Source organism: Balaenoptera borealis (genome assembly GCF_965194805.1).
Source record: "Balaenoptera borealis genome assembly, chromosome: 9".
NCBI lineage: Eukaryota > Metazoa > Chordata > Mammalia > Artiodactyla > Balaenopteridae > Balaenoptera > Balaenoptera borealis.
Genome location: NC_138873.1, coordinates 111380956 through 111392973, shown reverse-complemented (window position 1 = coordinate 111392973; position 12018 = coordinate 111380956). Strand labels below are relative to the sequence as shown.

General features: G+C 44.7%; 1 protein-coding gene across 1 annotated transcript; it reads left to right on the top strand.

The window, feature by feature from the left end:
- The first annotated feature begins 9702 nt into the window (after nucleotides 1-9702).
- LOC309634698 (oocyte-expressed protein homolog) lies at nucleotides 9703-12018 on the top strand. Its single transcript, XM_082405109.1, has 3 exons — nucleotides 9703-9944; nucleotides 10139-10318; nucleotides 10644-12018. The coding sequence occupies exons 1-3, from the start codon at nucleotides 9782-9784 to the stop codon at nucleotides 10721-10723; spliced, it is 423 nt and encodes a 140-aa protein (XP_082261235.1). The 5' UTR covers nucleotides 9703-9781; the 3' UTR covers nucleotides 10724-12018.

The following is a 12018-nucleotide window of genomic DNA, read 5'->3' as shown; positions in this document are numbered from 1 at the left end:
GTTCCCTCTGGCCAGTTGCCATACTTGTGTCCATATTTGGTCTGACTCAGGGCCCTCCCCACGGGGATGTGCATCTTTCAGCCAAGATGGATTCCAGTGCAAGGGTTTCTGGGAGGTTGACAGGACATATTATGTGCTGGTGCCCCTTCCCTTCTTTGACCCCTGAGGAGACTTCCATGCATGTGTGTGGTCTGGGAGGTCTCCTTGACCACAAGAATGAGAAAGATGTGTCTGCCTTATCTCTTGCTCAGGTAGGGGCCAGCTCCTCTCTGTTCCTGCCTTTATCCTTGTCTCAAAGTGCCAGCGGAAGACAAGTTCCAGCTGCTCAGCCTGGGGCCCAGCTATTTCCTGCCTCTCACCTACAGACAGAGACAGAAGAAAATGACACAGAAAAGGAATGGGAACCTATTCTGTGTGACCCTGTAACAGTGGCTATTATACATTTGCTAAAATCCATACAATGGTCAACATCAAGAGTGAAGGGTAATGTATTAAGTATGGACTTTGGGTGACAACGATGAGTCGGGGTGGGTTCACTGATTGTTTACAAATGTCCCACTTTGGTGCGGGATGTTGACAGCAGGGGGGGCTGTGATGTGTGAGGGGGAAGATGGTGTGAGATAGGAACTCAGAGCTCAGTTTTGCTGTGATCCTAAAACTGTTCTAAAAAATAAAGTCTGTATTTATTTATTTATTTATTTAAATAAATGTATTTATTTATTTTATTTATTTATTTTTGCGTTGCGTCCTCGTTGCTGCACACGGGCTTTCTCTAGCTGCGGCCAGCAGGGGCTACTCTTCATTGCAGTGCACAGGCTTCTCATTGTGGTGGCTTCTCCTGTTGCGGAGCACGGGCTCTAGGTGCGTGGGCCTCAGTAGTTGTGGCTTGCGGGCTCTAGAGTGCAGGCTCAGTAGTTGTGGTGCACGGGCTTAGCTGCTCCGTGGCATGTGGGATCTTCCCGGACCAGGGCTCGAACCCGTGTCCCCTGCATTGGCAAGCAGACTCTCAACCACTGCGCCACCATGGAAGCCCTAAAAAATAAAGTCTTAAAAAAAAAAAAAGGAATAGGAATCAGAATGGCATCTCGGTTCCCTAGCAATGTTAGAGGCCAGAAGACAGTGGAGAATTGCTGTAAAAATTCTGAAGGAAAATTACTTAAGACCAGGATAATATAACCCAGCCAAATTATGGACAGATGGAGAATTTAAAACATTTTCAGACATCCAAGTGTCAACATCAAGGCACTTCTCGCCCAAGAACAGAATGTATCCTACCAAAAGCAGTCAGTTGATGACAGGCTCCATTCAGAGGACACACAACCAAAGCACTGTAGTCTCTGCAGGGAGCACTCGGGCTGAGCCCGCAGCCCCTCTGTCAAGCGCTCTTGAATATTTACATCCCTAGGTCTCTGTCAGAGGCCTTGGCGAGAGCTCTTCTCCAGGAGCTCAGGAGCCTCTGCGGGGGCATCCTCGTGGGGTGGGGAGAAGGGGGGACCGGGAAGACGCCTCCCCACTCTGGCTCAGTATCTGGTACTTTTCCACTCCGAGCCCTTCCTCCTTTCCCTCCTCCTCTGCCCCCCACCCATCCCAGGATCGTAAAACTGCCAGAGCCTTTTGTTTTCCCTCAATTGTGAGACACCTCTGTGCCCATCTACCCGACCTTGTTCCGTGAGGGAAGATGGAACCGGAGGCAACACTTCCTCAGGTTTAGCCTTTTAGCTTGTTGCTTTAATTGGCTACTCTGACCCTTGGCAGCCCCATATTCTCTCTCCCAGCTCAGCTGAGCTCCTGACAGCCTCCTTTCCTCGACATCCCTACCTGCAAAAGCCATTTCATGTAATTTTGCATGAGTGATCTAGACAAGCTCTTGGGGTTTTTAACTGAACTTCGTGGGAGCCACCGACAACTCACTGCTTACTGACCCAGCTGCAAACACGTGCCCCCCTAGTCCTAAGGCAACAGCTGCCCGTGCAAAACTTGATGCTTCTGCTGAACTAGGTCTAGGCTCTCCCTTGACCTAATGGTTCCTCCTGTTGTAACAGATATTTCTGGTGACTGAGAACACACACTTTTGTAACAGCCTTTTAACCCCTTACGAGGTTCTGAAACGGCCTGCTCTCCCCCTCGTGTGACTATTCACCCTCCAATACCTTGAGTCCTGCCACTTGCCTCTCCTACCAGAAGCAGGGGAGCCTCCTGACTTCCGTTAGGGAATGTTCTATACCCTGCTCAGATTTAACAGAGCTCCCCTGGGAACCCCACCCTAACACTATCTGCTGTTGTGTTACACCTCAAAACTGAAAGTGAAGGCAATCAAGCAGGATATGCTCTCACTAATGTAAGCTGTCCTTCAGAGTCTAGTCCTCTGAGGAAAACTCAGCCTAGATGGGATTGCATTTACTAGAACTTGTCAAGTAGCCAAAGACCAGAGGGTACACATACATACTGACAGCAAGCATGCTTTTGGAGTAGTACATGACTTTTGGATGCTTTGGAAGCAAAGGAGGTTTTTTTTCTCTACTGAAAACCCCATAAAACATGGACAAGTTAAGGAACTTTTGGACACACTCCTAATTCCTAGAGAGGGGGCTATTATAAATTCAAGGCTCACGTAAAAAGAGAGAATATGGAAGCTAAAGGAAATGCTCTAGCAGATCATTATGTCAAACAAACCATTTTAACCAATGTTACGATCCTATCTAAGCCTCCAAAGGATAAATTATTAATATAAAAGGATGTTATAAAATATCAACATTTAGCCCCTGATTTTGAAAAGGAAGAGGAAAAGCTGGTTGTACCCTTTGCTTAGGTAATCTCTGGCCCTCTCAAGATGGCACTTGGTGGCTCCAGATGATTTCAAATGGCTGTTTGCTCAATTTCTCCATGAAACTACCCATCATGGAAAAGACAAATTGGTTATTATCATAAATCAACATTGATGGAGAAACTTTAGAAAGAAAACTAAGGCTGTTTTCGGATTATGTGCCACCTGTCAACACCATAATACTGAAAAAACCGTAAAGGTGGGACATTGCCAGGAAGCAAAGCCTCAAGGGCCCTATGAAGACCTTCAGATGGGCTATCCAGCTTTCACCCTTCACGGGACTTGAGTATGTTTAGTTATTGTATGTCTATTTCCAGGATGAGTTGAAGCATTTTCTTGCTGAAAAGCTACACCCTTTCTAGTCACTAGAAAGCTGCTTGATTTTGTGTTTCCAACCTGGGGCATCCCAACTTTTATATCAAGTGATTGAGGCACACACTCTACAGAAACCTTTATAAAAGAACTTTGTAAGGTGTCATCTCTTATTCAAAAACTACAATTTCTGGAAAGGTCAAAAGGAGGAACTGACATCCTTAAATTAAAATGAGCAAAACCTTCAGAAACTCTTCGAGTACACTTGGCCACAGGTACTCCCACTAGCCCTTACGGCCGTGCTGTCCTCTCCCTCAGGCACATACCGCTTATCCGCCAATGAGCTGGTAACTGGAAGACACGTATTTAGAGATTTCATTTCTGACACTAGACTCTGCCGACCGCATGCAGACATGGCAGAACACGGCGAGGGGCTCACGTACTGTACCCAGTCCTGTCACAACAGGTTAAGACCACCGTCCCACGAGTCTTCCTAAACAGCCTCTTCATGATCCTCAGCCAGGAGATTTCAGTAACAGGAAGAGATATCGGAGGAAAACTGCTCTTGAATCTCGTTGGAAGGGCCTTTATCAGGTACTGTTAACACCAAGGAAACACTGAAACCCCAGGGAGTCAACATTCGGGTTCATGCTTCTCAACTAAAAAGGCAATTGACAACTGCACACAATTGGAAAACTACTCCAATATGGGACCTCAAACTCAGGACTCTCGGAGATCTTCCAGAAGCCAATCTCGGGAAGCAGACAGATAGCCCAGACCTTTGGAACACACAGAGGACCACAGATAGATCTTGGTCTGCTGTTGGACTAAGATACCTATCTAACTGCTGTTTTCTTTTTTTTTAAATTTTATTTATTTTATTTATGGCTGTGTTGGGTCTTCGTTTCTGTGCGAGGGCTTTCTCTAGTTGTGGCAAGCGGGGGCCACTCTTCATCGCGGTGCGCGGGCCTCTCACTGTCGCAGCCTCTCCTGTTGCGGAGCACAGGCTCCAGACGCGCAGGCTCAGTAATTGTGGCTCACGGGCCCAGCTGTTCTGCGGCATGTGGGATCTTCCCAGACCAGGGCTCGAACCCGTGTCCCCTGCATTGGCAGGCAGATTCTCAACCACTGCGCCACCAGGGAAGCCCTGTTTTCTTTTTTGTCTGCTTGTTTATAATCATTCTTCTCATTTTCTGAAGACCCCTTGCTGTCATCCACCTGTAATGGACCCTTTTCTCTTTTCCCTCCTTATCATAACTGTTAGGTCACAACACACTCATTCTAATGCTATTCTTAGATTATCCTGAGCAGTAACCACTGCCCTCAATCTTACTGACTGCTGGATGTGCTGTCCATCAGCGACCCCCATGAAAAAACCTCAGAAATACAGCGACGGTGTTTCCATTTGCACCTGTGTGGACAACTGACCTTAAAATCAATCTGTGACTCTGCTAGTGTTCCTCTCTCCCAGAAGAAGAACCAATTATTACAAGCTATTGATTGAACCAAGGTAATTCTAAATTTGGATTCAACAATCTTCATAGCGCAATGGGCCAAATATCACTTGGAAGAGACTAAGAGAGATCCAAATATGTCACCCAGCTAATGTAAGGCCTTGGCTCCAACTTCATGTCGTGAACTCCCTTTTTTGCTGGATTTCCACGTCCCTACTGGATACTGCTTCCTTTGTGGCCATATTGCCTGGTCCTGTTTGCCTCAGACTAACATTTCATGCACTTCAGGAATAGTATTATGAGACTCGTCCGTATACAGAGACCCTAATTCTATAAACCACCAAGGCTGGAAATCCTGACCCAGACATGGGTGCCAAAATGAGGCCATTCTTGATTATTCAGGCACACAACCTAGGGGAATTACTGACTGATTATTTATGAGAACAGTCGAAGCAGTGTCCCCATTGGTAGGAACCATACAAATAGAAAAGATGGGAAGAAACCTATCACTAACTTTGGCAGAAGTTATTAATGATACCAGATGGAACAGAGATCAGCCTCAACTCATTGGCATGAGTAACAATGGACAATTGCATTGCTGTAGATTCCTTACTGGCTAGCCATGGTGCTGTCTGTGTCATAGCTTATGCTTCTTGCTGTACTTGGATCAATGAAACAGGCAAGGTGGAACAAGCTATGTATCACCTTAAGCAAAAGGCACATGACTCTCATGTTCTATTGGATTTCTTCTCTTGGCCTAGGTGGAGCAGTTAGGATAACTGGTTCCAAAGCATTTTACAGGGATTATTAATTCTTGTTTTTGTCATAGTTAAAGAGAAACCAAAATGGAAGCCACAGTTTGAATACAGACCTAGACCAAACACTTAGAATCATCTAATCAAAACTTAAAGCTGTCCTGATATCCCTGAAATGATGACTCTGACCTTAAACAAAACTTAAGCTTTATTCATGTCAGCATAACCTAGCAAATCAGCTACAGTAAAAAAGTAAGCTTATGTAATACTACTGCTCTAAAAGGAACGTAAGTTTCTGGCAGCCAATTAGAATCACAATACAAAACAATGTACCTCCTCATGCTTTATAAGCTGAGCTATAACTGCTCAGAGTGGAGCTTTAAGCCACTTTTGGTTTGGAAGTCTCCCTGTTTGTGAACGGTTTGTTTCTCACTTAATAAAATATTCATCTCAAGTAAAGCTCTCTGAATTTTCTTTTGACACATTCTATCCAGAGTCTTAAATGCTTCTACATTCATTCTCTCATCAGTTATCTCCATGACGATGCAACAAAAAGGGCAAGAAGATCTTGCAATACAGTTGACCATGCAGACAGCTGAGCAATCTCCAAGCAGTGAAGACCTGGATCTTTGGCTTTCCCTGAATTCGTCAACCTCCAGCAAATGAGAGAATTGTCAAAAACAGGGGCCAAGAAACTGAATATACAGACAATGGCCAGACTAAACATAAAAATAGAACTCTGACCCACCATCTTCAGCATGCAGTCCAGGAAGCCAAACAACCCCTATGGCAGTCAACACAAGATGTCCAGGACTTGATTAATAACTGACAGCTTCGCTAATTTTTTGCCCTTGATGTCAACTGAGGACCAACTGGGAAAGCCAAATACGCACCCCTAACCAATCACATACGATGCCCCGCTTCTAGTAAGCCCACCTACAGTTTCCCCAGGCCGACACCTGCCCCTTCAGGCACACCTTTTTTCCACTTTATATAAAGTTTTCCCGCTCCTCTGCCTGCTTTTGACACTCCGCCAAACACAAGTGATGGTGGCTGACTCCCTTTTGCTATAGCAAGCTCTGAATAAAGAGCCTTCGCTTGTTCCCACTTGGGTGATCTTTATTTCCACACAAGATAATCCATGAGTTGATACTTTTTGAAGTTGTAGGATGGGTATACTGGTCATTCATTTATACTATCTTCTCTACCTTTGTATGTTTGAAATTTCCCACAATAAAAAATTTAAAATATTTCAAAAATGTCAATGTCATTAAACAATAATAACAGCAACAGAGAATGACTCTATATTAGCTATACATTATTGGAAAAACTGGGGAAAATGAAATTGGATCATATATTAGACAACCGTATTAGACCAACATTAAATTTCCTGAGTGAATAATTTTGTATGGTTATAGAGGAGAATGTCCTTGTTTTTAGGAGATAACGTTGAAGTACTTGAGATAAAGTGTCATGATGCCTGCAACTTACAAACAGTTCATGAAAAAGTATGTGTAGGTAGAGAAAATAAACGAAGCAAAACGTTAACAACTGGTGAAACTAAACGAAAGGTACTGAGTGTAAATTTAATGGTCTTACAATTTTTCCATTGGTTTAAAGCTTTTCAAAATAAAAAAGTTGGTGCAAAAAGAGCACAATAAAGTACCTGTAATATTACCAAAAAAAATAAAAGCAAAAACTCCCAGATACTTATCTATACATTTTTTTAATGGAAGGATAACTCAAAAACTAATAATAGTTAACTATATCACGGAGGAGAGGAGCAGACAGGATAGATGAGAGGGGACTGAAAACTAGATTCTTCAGAATGTACACTGTCCATAATGTTTTAAAAATGTACTTTGTAAATTACTGTTATATTCTAAATAGCCTGTCAGTGATGATTTTCATTTCTTGCTTTACTTGAATATTACTTAGTAGTGTGGTATAATATCTCCTTATTTATTAATTTACCCATCCATCCATCCATCCATCCAGGGGAACTGGTATATAGTTACTGTTTGTAAATGCTCCTAAACATTAGAAGATTGTCCTCTATTGTTCAGAATACAGCTTTTATTGTATTCTTTTTCTGCATAATTGCTCCTAGTCTGACAGTGATTTAATATCTTACTAGTTTATTTTCCTCATTTTGACCACTTTTCTCTAACTATCTGTGACGTACATTTTGATGTTATTCTTTGGTACAAAAAAACTGGTGTTCATTGTGCTTTGTAACATTTTTCATTGTATAGAGATGTCATCTTAGGAACTGAAGATTACAAGAAGTGAAGTGATGAAGAACATAGATTCTCAATGAGAAATTACAAAACCAGTTCACTCATATACTATTGACTGAACCCAAATACCCTCAGACTGGTTCTTCGAGGGCTAAGCAGATAAAATGAAAGCAAGTGATCCCCTGGAAGTCTTCCTGCTAGTATTTTTAAAATTTTTATGGGGTGCAGAAAGTTTAAATAACTTGCATTCGGTCACACAGCTAGAAAATGCTGGAGCCAGTATTCAGATCATGCCTCTGTCCCACCAATCAGAGTCAAAGCAGGAAGCCTTGGAGGTACAGAGTGACAAAACTGATTCATCTTGGCAGATTCTGCTAAAGCCTAAAAACCTTACAATTCTGTTTTGAAGCTGGCATGGGTCAGCTAATAAAACTCAAGGCTTGCCAAGTGTAGGAAACTTAATATGGGGTCTCTGCATAAGACCCCAAATGACTACACTTCCAAAACAAAACTGAATCAGAAATAAACTTTGCCATCCAGATGAGAATGCCAAAGGAACTTTTCTTGACCTTGCCTTTCTCAGGTATGTCTTGATCTGATGATTAACTACCACAAACCAGCCTTGTGGCTAACTCATGCTACATGCAGGAGTCTGAAAATTTTCAAGGATGTAATTTGAAGAGGCCTCAAGTTGGATGCATCCTGAAGAGAATGGCTCAAGGAAAAAATTATCAATTTATAAAAAGATGAAATCATATCCCTACCTTACGCCCGATTTAAAAAATTAACCCCAGGTGGTTCAAGAATTTAAACGTTATGATAGAAAATTCAAAAGTATAGTGAATGTCTTTAGACCTCAGGGCGGGAAAGGATTTCTTAAGCAAGACACAGAATGTACTTACCCTAAAGACTGATAAATCGGACTATACTAAAATTAAGAATTGTATTCATCAAAAGATACCTTGAAGAAAGCAAAAAGACAATTTAAACTAAAAGAAGATATTCACAGTATACACCATTGAAAAAGAATTAGTAAGAGATTGAGGGAGAATATATGAAAGAGAGAACTTTCATATACTACTTTATATCCTCAAGACTTTTTTTTTTTTACAATATGCATGTATTATTATGTTGACTTTTAAAATTAAATTGAAGAAATAAAAATATCCACTTTAGTTAAATTCAATATCTCCTCTCAGACAACTGTTGAGGCCTAGATGATGCAGATGAGGGAATTCAGTACATTAGTACCATACCCCTTATGGAAATGATCGACACTTTCCGTGAAAAAGACTTAAAAAACAAACACTTCATAACTAATTGTAAGAACAAAGTCGTTTGTACAGCAGACGCTGTCTATTCTAAAACAACTACCAAACAATACTTGTAGAAATGCACTAGGAAAAGTATAAGAACACGCACGGGTGACACACACCAACTTCAGGACATGATTTCCTGCGGGGAGGGAAGGAAAGGTCTTCACCGACATCTGTTTTAAAGAAGAGAGAGCGAGGCAAATGTGGGAAATATTAACATGTTAAATGGGGGGTAGTGGGGTACATGAGTGTTTGTTATACAACTTTTTTAAATGTGTGAAATCTTTCACAATTTAAACTTTTAACTAAAATTAAGAACATAGGGGGAAAAATGTGCATCAACACTCGTCGTCTCAGGATTTTGGCAATAAACGAGATTTGTCTCCACTTGCTACGTTTCTAGAATGACCACGTCTGGCGTCTGTATTTTAAACACGACGCACTTGTTTGAATGATTCTGAAGCGGTAACGAACCAGAGGCAGGAGATGAAAGAGAAGATGCAGATTCCACGAGCCCGCCCTCGGCCTGACCCGCCTGGGACGGAACCTCAGAACCTGGACCGGGCCTGGACGGGACCCCGCTCCAGCCAACCACACCGTCCATCAACCCGGCGCCTCGGGGCCGGGAGTTACCTGACCGGGCGGCGCCTCCGAGAGCCGCCGGGGTTCCAGGCGGAGGAGAAAGCGGGGCGACAGCACCACTCCCCGTACGAAAATCCCAGCACACCCCGGAGCCCGCGCCCACGGGGCCGCCCGGGAGCAGGGCGCAGGCGCACCGGAGGAGGCGGGGTCGGCCGCCAGCCATAAAGGGCCCGACTTCGCGCCTCTACAAATCCCGCGAGAGCTGCTCGCCCCTTACCCGCGGGCTGCCGGTTTCAGCATGGTCGACGACGCGGGCGCCGCCGAGGCCCGGGGGGACGGGCTGCTGGGGTTCCCACTTCCGCCGCCACGGATTCGCTCCCGGCCGTGGTGGTTTCCTGTGCAGGAGCTGAGGAACCCGCTGGTGTTTTCTTTGGAGGCGTGGCTGGCCGACTCGATCTTCGGTGCGCGACCCGGGGCGTGGTGGTGGCCCCCCAGTCGGGAGAGGCCGCCGAGCCGCGCTCCGCAGCCCTTACCGGGCGCGCGGGCCGCGTGTGATGCGCGGTGCCCGGTTTCCTGCCCTACCCGTCCCGTCCTCTTCGGGCCAGCTCCTCCTGCCCTTCGCCGTGCCCCGCTCAGTCTCTCCTTTCGCGTTCAGGCCCAGACCGAGCCGTGGTTCCGGAAATGGAGTGGATGAGCCAGGCCCTGCTGACGGTGGACGCAGTTCACGCCGGGAAGTTGGTGGAAGTCACCGTCTTCGGGCGGCCGGCTGTCCAGCGCCGGGTGAAGAGCGTGCTCCTGAGCCTGGCGTCGAGTCACCGGGAGCAGCGCGCCCGAGGTGAGGGGCATGGAAAACGTGCGTGGGGAGGGAGCCCCGGGGGAGCCACCGGGCCTCCTCCCAGCCTCCATCTTCCCCAAACTCCCAGTATGCTACATGTGGTCCCTGGGCATCCCTTGTGGGTGGAGTCCAAGCAGGACCCTGGGAAAGTAGGCTGAGATGCGATGCGTTCAGGCCCCTCACTGCCCGTGCCAGCCTCAGCTTGGTCGCGCCGCTGTTTCCAGGTCCTAGGTTCAGAGCTTCCACCCCGAGAAATGATACTGCCAGCACACACCCACCCCCATGAAGGAGTAGTTTGAAACAGTGAGCATTTTTCCTTCTCCAGCTGAGAAGATGGAACGACTCGAGGAGTTCTTGAAGGCCCAGGCACCAGGTCCCCAGGTCCCCCAGCGTCCTGTTGCATAAGTGTTGTCAGGAGCATGAGGACAGTTCTCCTTCTGCTACTAAAGTTAAAGAAAAGCACATATCCTTAAATCTATGCATTAATTTTTTTCCTGTATCTTGATGGATAGTGGTTTGATTATTTTGCTGCAAATGTGAGTTTGTAGTGCCATTCTAGTAAATAAATGAATTTCCTTTTTTCCAATGGCATAAAGATCTTGGCTCACTCAAAATTAAGCAAATTTATAAAAGACTGACTCTGTTCATTCATATCTTGATGTGAGAGGCTGATAGGTGGTGAGTTTATTTTTGTTTTTTTCTTAGTTTCCATCGTTTTGAAACTACTAACCCTTTTATGATTTTATGGTCAGAGTCAGGCCCTCATGCACAGGGGGCAGAAATGCAGGGTCAGTCTGCTTTGGGTTTCTTTTGCATCATTTGTTCTCAAACTTTAATGTGTGTAAGAATCACCTCGAGAACTTGCTAAAACACAATTTCTTAGTCCCTTTTCCACTAATTCTGATTCAGTACTTTGGGCCCATGAATATGCATTTCTAACAAGCTGTTAGGTAATGCCAGCGCTTCTTCTCTGAGCCTCTCACTTTTAAGCTGGTGTTTGGTCTCTGAGTAGCAACCAGTGGGCCCATGTGTTTTCTTGGAGTGGAGTCTCTGACCGTGCACGTGGGTGGGCATTCCAACATGCAAGCTGAGGCGATCAGCATTCATTCTGCTGGTGCTGTGATTTACCAGAAGGAGCCACGGTAATGGGCAGCTTGTGCATTGGCAGGTCACCTTCCAGCCGGCTGTCTCCTCTGCCCCCCTCCCCAAGCAGGTGTCCTGCATGGGCTGGGTTGTTTTTCCATTACCCTCTACAATGCTATGACCAATCTGTGCAAAACAGTTCCAATCCCACGCTGCTTCCACTTTCAGGAAGCAGAATTCTTGGAGGAATGATTGCCAAGAGCTCTGTGGCTTTAGACACAAAGTTGGAGTTGATTTAACTCATGCAGTTTCTTCACCCCTTAGCAGTAATGGATTCTAGCCGTTTGCAAGGATTTTAAACACACAGATACACAAATCTTTGATTACAAGGGATATTGAACGTTACTCTACTTCACTTCACATTTTTGTTAAACGCTTTTATACATTTTTCTTTATTCATTCCTGTCATTACTTCTTTCAACTCTGAAGATAAGGATTTTTATTATCTGTAAAAGCTTTTGTAACAAATAATGGTCCGTTACAACCAGTACTGTCCACCCCTTTGCTTCTCAAATTTTTTGCATACGAAAAATTTTTATTGTATGTAGTTAAACCAA